At 41.3% G+C, this 19,128-nt stretch overlaps 2 protein-coding genes across 3 annotated transcripts; one reads left to right on the plus strand and one right to left on the minus strand.

Annotated features, from left to right (window-relative positions):
- Positions 1–191: 191 nt before the first annotated feature.
- Positions 192–14,677, minus strand: rad17 (RAD17 checkpoint clamp loader component). 2 transcript variants are annotated; one of them, XM_056377089.1, is made up of 17 exons: positions 14,528–14,677; positions 14,086–14,166; positions 11,893–12,123; positions 11,223–11,297; positions 10,854–10,992; positions 10,437–10,573; positions 9,221–9,273; positions 8,819–8,944; positions 6,910–6,979; positions 6,702–6,813; positions 6,423–6,599; positions 4,753–4,856; positions 4,515–4,661; positions 3,711–3,839; positions 2,425–2,545; positions 2,054–2,111; positions 192–910 (listed from the first exon to the last, which is right to left on the minus strand). In XM_056377089.1, exons 2-17 carry the CDS (start codon positions 14,125–14,127, stop codon positions 724–726), a joined length of 1,908 nt encoding a protein of 635 aa, XP_056233064.1. In that variant the 5' UTR covers positions 14,128–14,166; positions 14,528–14,677; the 3' UTR covers positions 192–723. The 2 variants fall into 2 exon arrangements, with proteins under 2 accessions (XP_056233064.1, XP_056233062.1); XM_056377087.1 differs by having other exon boundaries at positions 10,854–10,995.
- A 57-nt stretch (positions 14,678–14,734) lies between these two features.
- On the plus strand, positions 14,735–18,154 carry ak6 (adenylate kinase 6). Its single transcript, XM_056377090.1, has 6 exons — positions 14,735–14,864; positions 14,944–15,018; positions 15,631–15,723; positions 15,964–16,022; positions 16,340–16,485; positions 17,597–18,154. The coding sequence occupies exons 2-6, from the start codon at positions 14,982–14,984 to the stop codon at positions 17,784–17,786; spliced, it is 525 nt and encodes a 174-aa protein (XP_056233065.1). The 5' UTR covers positions 14,735–14,864; positions 14,944–14,981; the 3' UTR covers positions 17,787–18,154.
- Positions 18,155–19,128: the final 974 nt, after the last annotated feature.

Below are 19,128 nucleotides of genomic sequence, written 5' to 3' on the forward strand. Positions count from 1 at the left end.
AGACATTTAATTTGGTGTTTGAGTGAGTGTTGTCGAATTTAAGCTGAAAGTGTATTCAGGAAGCTCCAGCTGCTGTCAGTCAGTGAGTCACCATCACTAGAGGGAAAGTAGCTTAGTGTGAAACAGTTGAGTAAATATTGGATGTGAGGGTGTGTGAGGGGAGAGATAATGTTCAGGTAAAGAGCCACATGTTCAGCTTTTCACACAGTATTTTATTCACATGCTTATTTAGATTTAAACATTTTATCCCTTAATAAGCATTAATGAAATGTTTCTTATTCTCCACCCATGAGACAGAGTGAAAACAGACATCAGCTACAGGCTGGTTTACAGGACAGCTCTCCATTAACAAAACAAAAACCTGCACATAAAGACTAATAAATACTGACAACTGGTAAAACTGAATTGTTAAAGGTCACTTTGGGAGGTTATTATAACGATATCCCTGTGCTTTCATTGTTACAGGCACATAATCACATTCAGTTCAGGCTTGACCAAGTGGAGAATCCGCTTAGTTATAACTGTAATTAAAATTAAAGTGAAGATGAACTTCTGAACAGCAACATGTTTCTCCTCGAATCAGAACTCTTTATCTCTTCACATTGTGCTCATCTTCCTCCAAAGTAAACCACAACTCAGTTTAGAAAATCATACACAAACACAAACTGGACAGTGAAAAAGTGAAAGTGAGTCACAGTATGACAGTGGATGTAAAGCTGTGTGTTAGTCACTGATATACTCCTCTATGGTCAGGTCCTCCTCCTCCAACAGGACTTGGTGTGTAGTAGGTGGAGGCTGACTGGCTGGCAGACCTTCCTCAACTCCACCCTCACCTTCCTCTTTCTCCTCCTCCTCATTGTCTGTGTCCAGCTGACCCGGCTCTTTGTCTGTCAGAGCCTCCAGTTTTAATCTACACACACACACACACACACACACACACACACACACACACACACACACACACACACACACACACACACACACACACACACACACACACACACACACACACACACACACACGAGAGAGAGAAATAAAGACAGATGACAGAAGTTACAAAAAAACCTGTTACATAAATATTACAGTCATAATACAGGGCTTTCTTATGACAGAGTATTGAGGAAAAACAAAATCTGAAATTTTGAGAATAAAGTCACAATATTACAAGAAAAAATTGTAAAAAGTAATATTACGACTTTCTCCTTATAATATTACAACTTTATCTCACCATACTATAACTTTTTCTCTTGAAATATTATGATTTTATTCTCAAAATTACAACTTTATTCTTGTGATATTATGGCTTTATTCTCGGAATTTCAGATTTCTTTTTTTTCCCCTCAATACTTTGTCGTACTTTCTGTTTATTTCAGCACAAAGAATTGATAACAGCTTCACTATGTGAACAAGCTCTTGCAAAAATGTATTTAATAAGATATTGTTTACTAATTGGTTCAAGAGGTAAATATGGAAATGAATTGTGATTCTGTCTTCAGGTGATACTGCCCTGCCCTGGATCAATCAATCAAGTCCTCTCATTAGACGAGTCTGATCGATCATCAATCACTGTGACAAACGTGAACTTTAACACTCAGTTTGGAACCAGCAGACATGTCACACTGTGGCAGCCATTTGTGGTCACAGCTGGTTATTGGTGCTATGTTTGTGAGAATGTATTGCCAGTCTGCTGACACCACTGCGGTGGCCCTGAGAGCTCAACACACTGCAGCTTAAGAAAACACATGCAAACAGGCAAAAACACAAACAACTTCAGAAAACAACTTCATCGATTTAACACACGTGCTGCAACTCACATCACAACGGAAGTGTTTCCAGGGGACAGAAAAAAGTGATGAACCCGGCTGGGACGCACTTGTTGTTCAACGCTTTTACCTTTAAAAGTGTTGAACAACAAGTACATCCCAGCCGGGTTCATCACTGATTAGTATCCGCATGTTGCCTGTGCTACTTGCAGCTTGGGAGTGATTTCGGACACAGCCACATACATACTTTGACCTAATTGCATTGTTGGTAGATAAAATGAGCGCTGTACCTGCTGGAGAACCTCCTCAGTGGCATCTGACCCACGTCCTGGATGAAAGCTATCTGAGCTGGGAGACAGAGTGAATCACAGAAGTAATGTAAAGAAGTAACATGAGTTCACAGAGCTCAGCTGATTATCGTGAGATGTCAGATTATCACAGCAAAAGGGTTTAATAATAATTGAAACACATTAATTAACTTTGTTCAGTTAAAATGACATCATCGTGGTTCTAGTCTTAAGGTTAGAATCAGGTTTAGGTTAGTTTAGGTTGGCCAAGGTTAGGGTTAGTTGTGATGGTTAAGGTGAGGGTAAGGGGCTAGGGAGTGCATCATGTCACAAGTGACCTCACAGCTGTACTAAGACCAGCAGGTGTGCGTTACCTTGGTTCCTCATGGGGTTGGTGAGCTTGGCCAGGTATGGCAGCAGCTCAGTCTGCAGGCTGACTGGAGCCAGACAGAAGCTCCTGAACAGAGACTGGGCCGCCAGGCAGTTCTCCCGGTGCTGAAGGAACATCAGTCTCATTACAGTCTGTTTCTTCTGACCACACACGACACACATGAAGAGCAGTCTGATCTGAGACCTGTTACAGTGGTTTTATCATCATATCAAGACTGATGACTTTGCTGTTTATGATTGATCCACCTGCTTTTACAAAATTTATTTGGTCCTGAAGTCAAACAGTTGTAGTCTGATACTGCATCATATATACATCTATATACATCTCTTAATGGTTAATGTTGGACGGCAGAATATTGTCAGCATATTTATCACCTGCTTTATTATTATTTCAGACATTGTTCCCTTGAGTGTTCTGTATTAAAAACGCATAATATTCCTAGTATATAGTTCATAACCTGGCAACATAATGTGATATTCTTTGCTAATGTAGCTTACTTCCCTTATGTTTGTTATGAGTGTTATATCTTGCTTATAATATTGTGTGTAACATGGTGATCCTTTGATAATTATGTCAGACCACATATTCATATGATTACCGTGTTTCGCCATGCGGCCGTGTTTGATACTGTATTTCCGCTGTTTCGCCACCAGAGGGCTCTGTTCACCACAGAATTCTTTATTCTGGCAAGGAGTTGAATTGTAGTGGTCTTTACTGGATGTTCTGAATATATCTGTTACTCTGGAACATTTCGCTGCTTCCTCATCCAGTATTTTTTTCTTTTTACTTCTCACCTTCTCTGCTCCTCCTCTCTCCTTCATCTTTTTGATGCTGCTCCAAACCAATGTGAACAGTGCGCACACTCGTTCCCTGGATAACACCAGCACGTCCCTGATAACTCTGGCCGAGTACAGCCTTGGGTAACTGCTATTTGTTTACGGTGTTTGGGGAAGTTAGGTTAACATTACAACCAATCACAGACCTTTCAAAAGGTCTTTGACTGGATATAATGATTCGTTATTATAGAGAGAATTGATCAGTATGTGCAGTTCATTGGCTGATCAGTAACAGTAGAGAAATCTTAAAGATTTGACTCTGTATCTTGTATCTGGCTCTCAATCTGACTAACTATCACCAGCTTTAAACCAGTCTTAAACCAGAATATACCAGCTTTAAACCAGTCTTAAACGAGCTTTGAAGAAGTCTTAAACCAGAATTAAACCATAAACCGCAGCCACTGGTCGGCTAACCACAGAGCAACAGCCTCACCTTCTTACTGATCAGCAGCCAGCTGGGTTTGTGCAGAGGTCTGAAGCCGACAGAAACCTGCTGAGAGTTGGAGTGAAGGAGCCCTCTGGTGGCAACTGAACACCCATAATCCCCCATGGTGCTGCGGCTCTGAAAACAGCACAGCACAACCCTTTATAGTAATAATAATAATAATAATAATAATAACAATAATAATTTTTATCTACAGATCACTTTTCAAGCAACAATGGGGTGGATGAGCATAACTGATTGAATGCTAGTAACTGGTCATTTGTATCTGAAAGAAAAGGCAAGTTGTCACATGCAGCTTTACAAAGTGCAGAAAGTCTGAGCTGTGTTCACCAAGTCCACAGAACTGGATCTTTTGGTTTATTGGTTTTGTGGTGACTTGGAAAACTGTATTAAGCAGGATACAAATGTGGTCAGAGACAGCAAGATCTCTAATGAAGAGGCTAACTAAATTTAAACCAAGTGTAAAAACTAGGTATAGTGTGTGCCCACAGTTGTGGTTTGGACTGTAGGACTCAATAATATTCAAAAACTCGGTTGTGGCCCGATTTGAAGGGTTGTCGACGTGAAATGAAATAACACTCTCAGTCCACCACTGGCCAATCTTGTTAATGCACAGGCCATGTCAATACTAAAGAGATACATTTAATACAGTTGTGTAAAGTTAGACGCTTGTCTGTGTTATAAACCACTGAGCTGTATTTGGTGTCCAATTAGACTTAAGGGACAAGGAACTGGTGGGATGTTATATTAATGTGAAAGCAACAGGAACACTAGATCTAGGGGAAGACTGACCGTCCAATCAGCAGTGAGGAGGTCAGCGTCCGACAGGTACTCGGTGGCGCGGTCCACATCCTCCACCTCAGAGAAGAAGTCCAGGTAGTTCTGGTGGAGGTACAGGTTGAAGAACTCTCCAGACATGTGTGAGCGGTCAACGACCAGCTGAGCAGAGATACAGACGAGTTCTGAGTGTTAGACTGAAATCAGACAGGTGTTTGTTACCTGTCAGAGCTACAGAAAATCATGTGTTCACCTCAGGGTCCACTAATAACGCTTCTCTGTGGTGATGAGACAGGTGAGGTGATAGACCAGGTGCAGAGGCTCCTTCAGCTGCTTCACCACCTTCATGAGTCCCTCCTGTTGATGACAAACAAACCAGCATTCAAACTATTTGCCTTCATGTCACTCAGTCAAAGCCACAGCAGCAGCAGTCATCCTCCTCAGTCATCACATCTTTCCTGCTGCACAGGACCTTCAGCACTGAATCTGAACCAAAGGCCCTGTATTAACCTGCATCCTCAGTGGGCAGCTCTAAGTGCATCAGTTCACACCTGACTTTATTGCGTCTCAGTGACCACTTTTGATCAGATATCACTTCCCCGCTTCATATGCAAATAAAGAGGTATGTGTTGTTGTTTTTAACCAATCTAACAGACAAGTCTGTTGTTGATATGCTTGTGTGAGTGAGTGAGAGAGAGCGAGCGAGAAAGAGCATGGCACAGAGCAGTTGAGTGAATCATTGCTCTGATCACAGCTCTACAGTGAAATCAGGTTTTATCCATTTGAAATAGTAGAATACTTTGGGTTCATTATAAACTGTGTTGGGACTAATCAGACTGTGGCAGGGGACATCAGTACAGCAGGCAGTCCTTCAATGTGGACCAGGAAACAGACACTGCTAAAACAATGTGGACACATGTGGCTGAGGCTCGTAAAACCACTGGTTCCTACTGAAGATAGAAATCTTTAAAAACAACTCACAGATGTATAATTTCATTTTTGGCTGGAGCACAATAGCAGAGCAAGCTCTGCAAACATCCTGTAAATGTCTGTGACTGACTGACCAAGTTACAGCATTGGCTGATTGTTGGGGTTTCCCCATTGGTGATTGCTCTCAAGCACTGCTGCCAACTTGTCGCTATATTAACTGACTTTGACCTGGCGACAAATCTAGCACCTTTCTGGACAAACGTTAGCCACTCTCCACACAACAGAGTCTCCACATTAGACTGAAAGCAGCTGAAACTAGACTGGATGATGATAGGACGAGTGTTTATGGCAGCAGGACAGTGTCTGTGTGTGTGTGTGTGTGTGTGTGTGTGTGTGTGTGTGTGTGTGTTTGTTTGTGTGAGTCTAAATAAACTACAGTGTGTATGTTCATGGTGGAACATGGCTCATTGATGTAGATGTATCAGTACTTGTTATTAGTGTCTAGTCACTGTTGGTTTGACTCTTCACTGCAGACTGAATAGAACTACGGTGGCCCAGAGAGCTCATCGAACTGCAACTTAAGAAAACACAGAGACACAAACGTGCTGCAAATTCAGAAAACATCTCCATCAATTTTGACAACACAAGTGCTGCAAAAAAATCACAACACATGCAAAATAAACAAAACATGCTGTAAATTCAGTCCTACAACACCACAGAAGTGTTTCCAGGGGACACAAAGTGATGAACCCGGCTGGGACTTGCTGTTTTGAAGTTAAAAGCACCGGATAACAAGTGCGCCACAGCTGGGTTCATCACTTTTTTCTTCTGAAGTTATTTTTTGCCTTGATTCTGATAGAGATGTTGTGTTTTAGGTATGAATTTGCAGAGTGTTTATGCCTTTGCATGTGTTTCCTTAAGATGCAGTGCGTTCAGCTCTCAGGCCCTCCATACAGAACAGAGGACAGGCTGGAAACTGGAGCTCTGACTCACGTTTGCAGTGCAGGATCTTTCCCAGAGCTCTGAACAGGAACAAAGAAGCATCTTTCCCTCCAATCGCCTTCTCCTCTTCATGCTCCTTTGTCATTTTGGACCTCTTCTTCCGGTTTGTCCTGGTCGTCACAGGTCTGTCCTTCTTCATCGTCCACAGCCTCTTTTCCAAAGACGTGTCTGCAGAGTTAAAATGGAATCAAACAGGAAGTTCTTTGAGGTCATCTGATGAGACAAACATCTGTCTTGAGGGATTCATAGGTGTGTGGATGAACCTCTGACCTGGGAGGGAGGAAAACTGGAGGCTGTTGATGGCGCTACGAATATCTCCGGAGCTTCCTGAACACAGCGTCTCCAGCACTGCCTGGTCTGGGACACATATCCTCCCACAGCTCTGCTTGGAATTATGGGAAAATAGTATACTGTAGAAACATACAAAAAAAAAAAAACATACCAAAATGTGTAGTCAGCTGTAAGGCTTCCCCCTCACCTTTCCTGCCTCCAGGGCTGAAATGCGGTTCAGGACTTTCATCATTGTGGTTGGAGCGACTGGATTGAAACTAGAAACAGAGAGAACAAATTCAGGAAAACTCAGAGGTTCCTTTAATGGAGGATCAATACACATGAGCATGATGAGGAATAATTTCATTTAACAGCCTGTTAATCTTCACAGAGCAGAGGTGCAGCAAGAATTCTTATGAAATTCTGTTAAAACACACTTATTGCAAAAATCTGATAATTCCTGTGTCCTACTGACCTAGATATGGTCATGCACACTTTTATTTTCTCGCATCTTGACTATTGTAATGCACTTTCTGCTGCATCAGTCACAGCTTCCTCCACTACTACAACTAGTAGAGACTACTGCTGCATGGATGTGAACCGGTACCAAACGATATGAGCACATCACTCCAGTACTCCTGCCTGTTAGATTCTGCAAAACCTTTCTTAAAACATTCTTTTATCTGAAAGCTTTTATGAATGTTTGAATATTATTTGATATATCTTCATGTAACTTCCCTCTGTTTTATGATGTTTGATTTTCTTTGGTTTTAAATTTACCCCTTTTCTTATCGGAAAGCACTTTGAAACTTTGTTAAGAAAAGTGCTGAATAAATAAGGTTTATCATTATTATTTTTATTACGACTATAACAGGAGGGGAAGTTAGAATCATAGGCCTGGTTCTCTTTACAGCTGATGTTAAAAAAAAACAACTCTTAGAATTTACTGTAACTGGAATTAATATCTCTATATAAACTCAGACTGTAATAGATCTACAGATTCACTGAGGATTTTAAACAGTTTTTTTTCCAGGTGCAGGTGAAACCACCTTTGTGTCTCATTTGTGTCTGCACGATGCACCTCTGTCCTCACTGTATATCTGAGGGAGGATCCCAGTAATAATAAGAGGAAACCGAGGATGAATATGTGTTCTGCTGGATTTACTGTCTCACTGTGCTGCAGGAGACAATCTCAAACCCCGAGGAAGATTTTCCTGATTATTACAAGAAATGTGAATTAAATATTGTCTTCTATATGATAACAATGAAGCAAACGGGCGGTTTTAAGGAACACAATATCTGGACTTGACCATCACTCAGCTCTTTTCCTTCTTTTGTTGAGACACTTTTTGTTCCCGTCCTCTCAGACACGTGTTTCAGTTTATGTCACTGAGAAGAACAAGGTTTTTAAACTCACCTGTTGAAAGTGGAAAGTTTCGCTAAGATCTGAGTTCAAGGCCTGAGTTTGTCCCTGTGAGCGAGACTTGTGACGTTACACAAGTGTGATGTGGAAACGTGAAGCCTGCACTGCACATCCCTGGTGCCTCTGTTTGTCTTCTGAATACCTCATCTCCTTTGCATCTCTCCTCATTATGTATATTTGAAGTGACAGTGAGGGTTTTTCGGAGAGTGAGTTGAACAGAGTAAATAAAGAACTCATTGACAGACGGGACATTCAGGGAGCTAGAACAACAGCGGCTCAGAGAAGATGCTGTCGTGATCTTTGTAAAACTGTGCAGCAATGATACAGCTATAAAGTCCAGAGAGGCAGCTGCTAAGACACCTGCTTGACTAACAGAATTTGAGAGACTGTTAGTATGTTTGATCTGATGAAGATCTAGCACTACGTGCTGCACCAGGTAGCGTCAGCTTCACGCCGCAAGGGTCGGCTCGATAAATGAACCTCTTAGTACATCTGTAAAAATATGCTGTTTATGTCCAAGTTCTTTGTTTATTGATTGTAAGTTATAACAAGCCTCATGATGTTTGATGTTGTCAGCTAGAGGCATGAGTAACTCTGGTTAATTTTTAATTAAGAAAACAAGGTGAAATAATTAATAAGTGGGGAAGCTGCACACATCCTTAAAGCAGAACTTTGACAGTGTATCACTGTGAACCTGATGCTGCAGATGTCCAGCTCCTCCTGGATCTCTCTGGGAAACAGAAAGCGTGAGCTGCTGTCTCCACTCAGACTGTCTGACACGATGAAGACCAGGGGACAACGACCGGTCTTCACAAAGCGCCTGGAACACACACAGCAACACACAGTCTCACACATGGCATACACACTGTAGAGTTCAGAGCCAGGGCTCCAGACCTCCTGTCATCCTCCTCCACACAGATGGAGACAGTAAAAGCTGCAGGATGTCTGGTACTGGTCACAATGATTCTGAAGTTACTATTAAAGTTGATTCAAATCTGTGTGTCATCATACAGTCTGAGATCACGTGGTGGGCGGTTCTGTTTTTCTGTGTGAAAGTATGAAAGGAGACAGAGGCTGAAACCCGAGCTGCTCTCACCTCAGGTTATCGTGCAGGCTGCCCGGCTGCCTGTAGAACTGGTTTGGCATATCCTGAAATGAAGTGACGAACATGATGATGATGTTAACTCAGGTGTACAACCAACTGAATGTAAACAACGCAGCTTCAGACCAGTGTATCAGTTTAAATACAGAGTACCATGTCAGTGAGTTCAGCAGTTTAAAGAGTGACAGTTTTACTGACATAAGACATCATCATTATTACAGCAGCCGATACACACATCTCTGAAACATCTGCATCCAGCTGTGGCGATTTAGTTGTTTCAAACTTTAGAAGCTCTGAGGATGAATCTTTTAACCAAAGCAGTGTTGGTGGAGCCACATTAGAGACATAATCAATCACTTTCTAACCACATGTCATCATACTGGTATGTTCAGTAGATTAATTCCTTAATGCTGTCATCTGTACCACATACATTTAATCCACCTGAAAATACAGTAACTGATTGTCCCACTGAACAGTTCGAAGGGCCATAATAAACCACAGATACAGCACAGGTTGCTTGGTAAGGGCACATTTTAACATCAGTGAACATAAATACTGTTTCAACGGTGTCACGAAATGTGGTTTTAAATATAAATTATAAATGTAACTCAAAGTAATAATCAGCTATTTGTTTTGTTTTATTTCTTAGTACAAAGAATTTAAGACACCCTTCAACAAAAATCAAGTTTTTTTCCTTGTTAACATCCATATGATGTTTCTTTATATAATACAAGACATACAGTATCATGAGTGAAATAATCATCAACACCATGACTGAGTGTTTCCACCTTGAACTGCAGTGAACCAATGACAGTCTCATAAAAACAGATTCAAACAGCCAGGGTTTCATACGTCACAAACCGGGGCTAAATAAACCTGAAACCTGAAACCTTGTCAGTACAGAGAGAGAGTTAGCATAACACAACCACTAACACTGTGTCAGCCACTGCCAGTTATAAGCTAACTAACCCCCCCCCCTTTAATAACAGGTCCACCTGAGGACAGGTAATCACAGGTGTATTTAACAAAATATGGTTTCACTTATCCTTACAGAGGTAAAAGCAACAATAAATAATGATGGGTATTTCAGGCGCTGTTGATCAGCTCTGTGGCAAACAATCAGGACAAGTGACAACTACACAGAACTGAGCTACGGAAATGAACAGGAACGACCCCCTGGGGTAAATACAGGAACAGATGTAGTACATACCTCCACCAGTATGAGCTTCCTGTCTGCAGCTCCTCCATCACCTGCCATCCTCAGGCAGTTATACTTGTTGGCCCTGAGGAGGAACTCCTGGAACTGGGCTAACTGGGAGCTGCAGGAAAAACCGTTCATCCTCCACTCTGCAAACAGAGGACACGGGACAGTGGTGAGGGTACCTGAGATTATCTATCACAAGGGAACGTTTCATCTACATTCACGTAAAAACCATTCATTCTCATTTACGAAAATGGTCACGGATAAAATGTTAGTAACACCTTTCAAAATAAAGCTCTGACATAGTCCAAGAGAAGCATTTTTTTTTAATTACTTTTACATCAGAAAGATGATTTTCATTTATATCAATCATCATCCTAAAAAGGCAGGTATGAGGCAGGTATGACAGACAGGGATTCTCCTGACCATTCTGACTGCTGCTGTATGGCTCCACGTTGGTGGGGTTGATCCACTCCTGAATCCTGAGGCCCAGCTCCCAACACAGAACCTGGACTGTAGCGGTCTTTCCACATCCGGACGGACCCGTCAGCAGTAAGATGCCACCCTGCTTATGACAACAGGCAAGTGAAGCTTGATCCTCCACAGACCACATTTTGACAGTTTAAGATCAGACTGTAAGATTAGTCGTGGACAGGACTTGGTCTCAAGATGGATGAGCTTCTTTTATCACTAAATAAAAAAGGTGAGAACTCAAAGACAGTGCTGCAGGGACAGGTCTGTGGGTCAAAGTTCAGTTACGAGTCTCTGATTATTAAGACAAAACACTTGAATTACCTTTGATGAGTTTGTGTGAACTCTCATCCAGTTCTCCACCTCCTCTATCTTCTTCTTATGTACAGCTAGCTCAGCCTATACACACACACACACACACACACACACACACACACACACACACACACACACAATGACCATTAAAAGAGAGTAGAAGGAGATGAACATGACACGAACCTTCAGCCTCCACACACTCAAATCAAAAATTCACTAATTCCCATCAGCAGTGGTGATCAGGGGTTTAAGGTGATCAGCTGTGAGAACATCTGCTCACATCTGTCCTACACCTGTACCTCAGGGTTAATAATAATAATAATTATCTGTTGTACAGAGACTCAACACGAGATGTAAATTATTCATCAGGACTGTTTTATGGATTTTGTTTGACAGGATTTTTAAATTAATGTGAAGTAATATTTTGATTTGTCAGGTAGTTACTAGAGTCAGGTAACTAGGGTTAAAGATTTTAATCACATCGGCCACATCAACTTTTGAAGACGTTGTGTATTTTTGCTTATTTATATTGATATTGCAAATAAATTGGCAATATCAATTCTGTTTGGAACTGTAGAGAAAACTACTCTCATAAGGACTATAGAGTGGGGGGGCATTTGGATTCTGAACAAACGTATTCATTGATACCGGAACAAATGTCTGTAGCACTGATGCTGACCTGTGAACGGGGCAAATATCTGTCCACCCAGGGCTCATCCTGGTCCCTCTGGACTGACTCTTTCAGCAGGCAGGACGTGTGGGGCTCTAAGCTGCCCGTGTCTCCTTTCCTCTTCCTCCCCCTCTTGGGTTTAGCTGTAGAACATGAAGCCTGGCTGCCCTTTCTCCTCCCAGGCAGAGAGAAGCTTTCCCCGGGCAAATCAGTGAAAGACGGATCCACCCAGCGGTTTACCTGTTGTAAATACGGTCGAACAAAAATTATTAAATATTCAGAAGGAACAATTTGACATTTTAAGTTTATATGACAGAACCAGACAGTGAACAGGGGGAGACAAAGGTCCCTGTGTGCTCAGTGAAGAGCTGGGATCTCACCACCTGCAACTAAGGCAGAAATTAAGTTATTCTTGAAGAAATGTGGCACATATGTTATATGTGGTAAATATGTGATATAACTGAGAAAAGAGGAAAGGTGGGAAGCTGTAAAAAAAAAAATGTTTAGTAAAAGCTTAATGAGAGAATATATTACATTCATTTTTGAAAGCAGCTAATTAGAGGTAAAAATGTATATAAAGTGTAAAAAAGAAAGCCATGCTGTCCTTCAGCACTGAGTCTCATGAGTGTATGTTCAGTGTTAATGCTATCATATGCACATATACAACGGTCAAAAGGTTTAGAACACCTCCTGTTTTCTAGTTTTTACTGAAGCAGTTCAAGTCCAATGAAAAACCTTAAATGGTATAAAGGTCAGTGGTGAACTGACCAATGTAAAAAAATAAAGTTCAGGTCATCAAAATCTGAATTCTCTTTTAGATTTGATAGAGAACAGGTCTTCATCAACGATGAGAATCTGGTGAACTTCCATCTTTCCTGCAGCAATGGAAGTAAATGATGCACTTCCTCCAGGTTGACTTGACTGACAAACCCTCTGTCTGTGCAAACTGTACTGTCACTACACCCGCTGATCAGATCAACATCAGGACAACACTGTACTGCAGGAAGTGGGACTGTAACATTAGAAGAACAGAACCAGATGATAAAGACCAGCACAGTCTCCAGCCCTGAACCCCAACGGAGCTGGTCTGGGATGAACTGGACAGAAGGTAAAAGTGACACACATTAGAACAGGGGTCTCCAACAGGTGGCTAGCGAGCTCCCAGTAGCTCACCCCCTGTTTTGAAGTAACTCACCCAAAGGTTCTGAGAATACAGTCTGTGCAAACCATGGATGCATACTTCAAACTTTAAGCAACACAACTTCATTCTGCTTCAAATGCAACTAAATCAGATACACCTAATAATTATTTGTCAGTTTGTTTACATCAGATCAGCTGTAGGTGACAAGCAGTTATAGCAACTCTTCTGATAACAGAACACATACAAACTAAACTTTTCCAGCAAACAGGAAATATGTTGCCATGGATACAGTAAGTTAAGCTGTGGGCTTCAACTTGAGCCAATTTGTTTTTTTAGCATGTTTACCATGTGTGTTTACATTTTGGAAAAATAGTGTGTTGCATTATCTATTTTAAGTTCCTGTTTGTTATGTACCATTTGATGTACTGACAACTATCTGATGAACTATGACTGAGGAGCTTCTTGGTTTGACTGAATCATGTCAACAATCGACACTGATGTGACGTCTGATGTGACGTCTGATGTGACGTCTGATGTGAGTTTCAGATGTTTTTGGTACAAACTGTGAGTTTTGGATGTTTATATTTGATGATTTGTTAAATTATCTTATTCATCTAATTTGTTTTGGAGATATGTGTGTGTGTGTGTGTGTGTGTGTGGAGTGTTTTCATACAATGTGTGAATACAACCACTAATGTAAGACATGGGGAGCTCTCAGCCCCTTTTATTTTGTCAAAGTATCTCTCAGAGGAAAAAAGGTTGAGGGCCATTTATTACCACAGTCCTGTAATAAACCCTCCTTCATGAAGGTTATAATGTTCAGTTTATAGGTATTATAGGTGCACAATGCAGTTTGTTGTGCTGTGGAACTGTGTTGTGTTGTACTGAAATGTTTCTGTTATGTAGCCTGCTCTCATTGATATCAATGGAGTGGAGAAAATAATAGAAACACCTGTCTGTGAAACTATATAAACCAGAGATCCTCATCAGATAGTTTATTGAAGACATCTGTCTTCTCGAAAACAAACCACGTTATCTAATTATCACATTTATGAACTTACTCTGCTTGAAGCAGCTTTATCTCCCAGAGAAAGCTTGTTCATCCTTCACCAGGGGAGCAGCTCAGCGGAGGAACAGGGAACCTAAACAGCAGTGGGGGCAGTGGGTGATGATGATGCTGGTATAAAGACAGGGTGGTGGGTGTTTCACGTTTCTGTTGCTTTATCTTTAGCTGAACTTCTGTTTTCCTTGTTATTGTGCTGGGACTCACACACACACACACACACACACACACACACACACACACACACACATATATATATATATACACACACGTCAAACACATACCTGAAACTTTAAAGTGTCAAACACCTGATAACAGTACATTTAATCTGTGAACAATGAGACCTGTTATCTGTTATTTCACTGGCTACAAACAGCGAGATGGTGGAGTCAGTTAACTAGTTTCAGTTAAGCTAACATGATGTCTCTGTCTTAACTTACCGTGTTCGACCATTTGATGTGTTTGAACCCGGAACCCGGAACCCGAAACCCGGTGGTCCCGTCGCTTCCAACCCGTCTTCGGGTGCAATAACAACTAACTTATGACTCAAACCGTGAGTAACGTTGGAGTTAGTGAAGAGTTAAACCCTATTTAAACTCCGTGGACTCGGACTGCCGCAAACTGGTTGATCACTGACGTAAAAGTGGCGTGAAGTCTCCGTTGGCGGCATTGTTTGTGTGTATAAGGTCTGCTGCTGCTGCTGCTGTTGAGGCCGTTGTGACGACAACCAGATAGTTGTACAATTCTCTCATTTTGTCAGCTTTTTTTTTTATACAGGTTTGTTTTATTCACATTTGAATATAGAGAGTCGGTGTAAAATGGCGGGAAGAGATAACAGGACTGCTCTATGTTTCAGGTGGCGTCATCCAGACACGTGCTGGCTGCTTGAGAGCTATGAAGATGAGGAAGAGACCGAACATTCTGCTAACAGGTGACACACGCCTCCCCGCTAGCTGCTAACGAGCCGCTGACATTAAATTAATCACATGAGAATTGCAGTAAACTAGTCAGTCAGGACTCTACAGGCCTTTCACTGTGTTACAGTTCTGAGCAGGATGTCTGTCAGTGATGGCAGCTAGTCACTTTGATTTTCACCTCATCAACCATCAGAACATGATGGAGATGGATGTGACGTTAAGATCCCTACAGTACATATGTCAGACCTGAACAATACTGTAGTGTACACTGTAACCATCAATACACACATAAACCACAAGGCATGGGCGATGGACGTTTGATAAACCAGACGATTGATGCATTAGTCGATTAAATAAGTGACATCTTAATCATTGGTTGCAGCCCCAAAGGAGTTGATGCTGAAATACCATCATCTCATTTTTAACCATAAATTAATTATTAAATGCCAGGTGGGCGGTTGTGGGGATTTTCATGGCATTGGTCATTGGTGCTGTTTAGCAGCATGATCAAACCTCACCAGATTATGTTGTATGCATGACTTCACCTTTAAATTAATCCAACATTGAATGTGCACTATGGAATGAAACCTAATCTTAATCTCAGATGTTAATCCTCTCTCACACAGGAACCCCTGGTGTTGGAAAGACCACTTTAGGAAAGGAGCTCGCCCAGCGGACAGGACTAAACTATGTCAACATAGGAGACCTGGCCCAGGAAGGTAAATACCTGAACCGACAGAAACACACACTGAAACAAATGTCTAACACTGAATAGGATTCCTAGAGGATGGAGCACCTTCATCCTTCTGATGAATGCCATAGTAAAACCCTTATTGGTCATTGTCCTTATGCTGTCGGAGCTGGACCTGCTTTGGATCTTCACTGAGGTTTAGACTTTACAGGAAGTACACAAATAAATGCAGATAAAAAGTCGTCCTCACCTGATTCTCTGCCCCCAGGACAACTTTATGACGGCTATGATGAGGAGTACCAGTGTCCGATTCTGGATGAGGACAGGGTGAGTTGTATTACACTTTGAGCTTGGTTCTGATATGTTGATCTGTACTGCACAGAAACAGAAACATGCTGCTACAGAACAGGTACTGTGCTGGGACATGTTGGAGAGAAGTAATGGAAGAGGTGCTGTGTTCATGCCCCCCCCCCCGTATTACGCCATATACTGTATATAGACAAGTTATACTCTAAATTATCATCATAATTGAGCAGCTGAGTCCATCTGATCTGTGAGCTGAAGTTTGTTTTTATCACGATAGACTGAATTAGGTTGGCTGGATGTAAATATTTTAAATACTGTAACTTGCTGTGATCCTGCAGGTGGTGGATGAGCTGGATGAAAAGATGATAGAGGGCGGTGTGATTGTCGACTATCACGGCTGCGACCTGTTTCCTGAACGCTGGTTTCACATCGTCTTTGTCCTCCGCACAGACAACACTCAGCTGTTCACACGGCTAGAGAACAGGTAACTTCATTTCAGTTCTCGTGTGTGTAACAGAGTTCAGTCTATATACTGTATACAGTTTACAACATTCCGTTAAGGTTCTATCTGTAACCACCAAAGAGTTGTATTGTAAATTATTAGATAAGACTAAAGATGGATTAATACACATAGATAATCATTCTGTAGGTCAATATAATTACTATCTCTCTCAGATTGGATATACATTAATTATTTGTTTTATATATACATATAAATAAAACATATTTTCATTTAACAGTCAGACACGCACCTGGGGGATACAAGCCAATAATCTAGACCCACTATATGAGCCATACAAGCCTAATATATACACTCACTACAGCCAGCCCTAATACCTTATCTAACATTACTACAAAAGTGCTAAATTATTAGGAGTGGTTATCTACTAGTATTGTATTATATTATAAGCTACATGGTATAACAGAGTATTAGGGCCACATTAAGGGAAAGAAAATCTGAAATTTCAAGAATAAAGTCATATTACAAGAATAATGTCATCATTTTATGTGAAAAAAAGCTGTAATATTACGAGAATAAAGTCATAATACTATGAGAATAAAATGGTAACTTTAGGTTCTGTGGTGTTTTAGAGGGGAAATATCAGAAGCTTTAAAATGAGGAACGTGGAGCATCCTGTGAAGTTATACTGCAGCTGAGGTTTCACTAACAAGGAGATACTTCATCTTTATGTTCATCAGTATCATCATCATCATCATTAGGACATTGAAAACATTGGGAAGAAATTGAGTCTGTTTGATTGTTAGACTGACAAACAGCAGCTGCCAGAAGCAGCTCAGGCTGACACTGACTGTCCTTTCACCTGTTTGATAGGTTCTTGTAATATTCCTAAAAATTATGTTTTTTTCTCTCAAACGTTTACATTTTTAATTCTTGCAAAATTACAATGTTATTCTTGTGATATTATGACTTTATTCACGTAACATTATGACTTTATTCTCAAAACTTCAGGTTTCCTTTTTTTTTTTTCCTGTTATGATGAGGTTAGTTTTCACTTGCCTTGTGAGCACAGTTGTTCCTGTTTGTCTCTCTGGTCCTGGTCTGAAGTGGACTGTGTCCTCTGTGTGATTGACAGGGGTTACTCTGGGAAGAAGCTGCAGGACAACGTGCAGTGTGAGATCTTTCAGACAATCTATGAGGAAGCCATGGAGGCCTACAAAGAGGAGATCGTCCACCAGCTGCCCAGCAACAGTCCTGAAGACCTGGATCACAACCTGGAGCAGATAGTGCAGTGGACTGAGCAGTGGATGAAGGACCACAACTAGAGGCTCGACTCTGTCTGCTGGGCTCCAGTGGCAGGATTGTCAGCAAACATTATTTGGACGATTAAACATGAATTGTTATTATCTGCATCTACATTATCTGCAATCTGCATTTATTTTCATAAATTTTGATGACAGAAGATATTAAGTATGAGCTCTTTCTTCAGGGGCCTGTTTCACCTGCCTGGAGTGTGCAGGGAGATTACTGTTTTAAACACAGTAAAAAAAACACTGGGACTTTGTGACACTAGCTGTCTGATTACCTATTGTATGGATTTTAAATAGTGAAAGCTAGTGTCATATCAAAGTATCATGCACTGCTGCATGCTTGTCAAACATTTTTGTAAATAAATGAGCAGTGAGAAACAGAATCACACTCTGTCCTAGTGGTAATTAGACAGTGGTTAGAGTACTGACAGCTGCTGTCAGTTACCAATAATGATAAATAAATATACAGTATTTACTGTATCTAACTAATAAAGTACTTAACAGCAGAAAAACTGAAAAATGTACAAAAAAAAACAGATTAAAAAAATAAACAATGAAGAAACAAAGTCAAAAAACATATTATAAAATAAAGTTGGAGTTGAATGTTACATGATTTTTAACTAGTACATGCAGATTGCCAATAGTGAGAATACAGTAGTTACAATAGCTGGCACCAGATGTCTGGCCATATTTGATCAATATCCATCCAACCATTAGCCATACTGCTTATCCTTATAGGGTCGCGGTGGGGGGGGGGGGGCTGGAGCCAATCCCAGCTGACATTGGGTGAGAGTAGGTTACATTCTGGACCAGGTCTCCAATCTAACAGGGTTGATTTATAGAGACAAGCAACCATTCACACCTATGGGCACTTTAGAGTCACCAGTTAACCTAATTTGCATTTCTTTGGACTGTGGGAGGAAGCTGGAGTACCCGGAGAAAAGCCATGCAGGCACGGGGAGAACTCTATACAGAAAGGCCCCAGCTGGCTGGCAGGTCCACACTGAGGCAACAGTGCTAACCACTGCATCATGCGCCACCCTTCATTAGATATACCACCACAGCGCAGCCTGATACCTGAATGCATCAGATGGAAAGTGACAGCATTGGGCTGTGTGAGACTATTTGTTTTGGCCTGTCCCTGCTTCCTTTTCTCAGGTTCTTCCTGGTTACCTGACTGGTGTCACCTGGTTGGTTATTTAGGCTGTGGGTTTCAAGATGGCCTCTCTGTCTCAGCCCTCAGAAGCCAGTATTTCACCTACATTCATTCAGCAGCGGTGTGCTGCTGCTGCTAGATAATGAGCGCCACTTCTAAAGCTTCACACGATCGTCAATATTAGCGGTGCAGCTGCTGTGC

The sequence above is a fragment of the Seriola aureovittata genome, chromosome 5 (genome assembly GCF_021018895.1).
Source record: "Seriola aureovittata isolate HTS-2021-v1 ecotype China chromosome 5, ASM2101889v1, whole genome shotgun sequence".
Taxonomy (NCBI): domain Eukaryota; kingdom Metazoa; phylum Chordata; class Actinopteri; order Carangiformes; family Carangidae; genus Seriola; species Seriola aureovittata.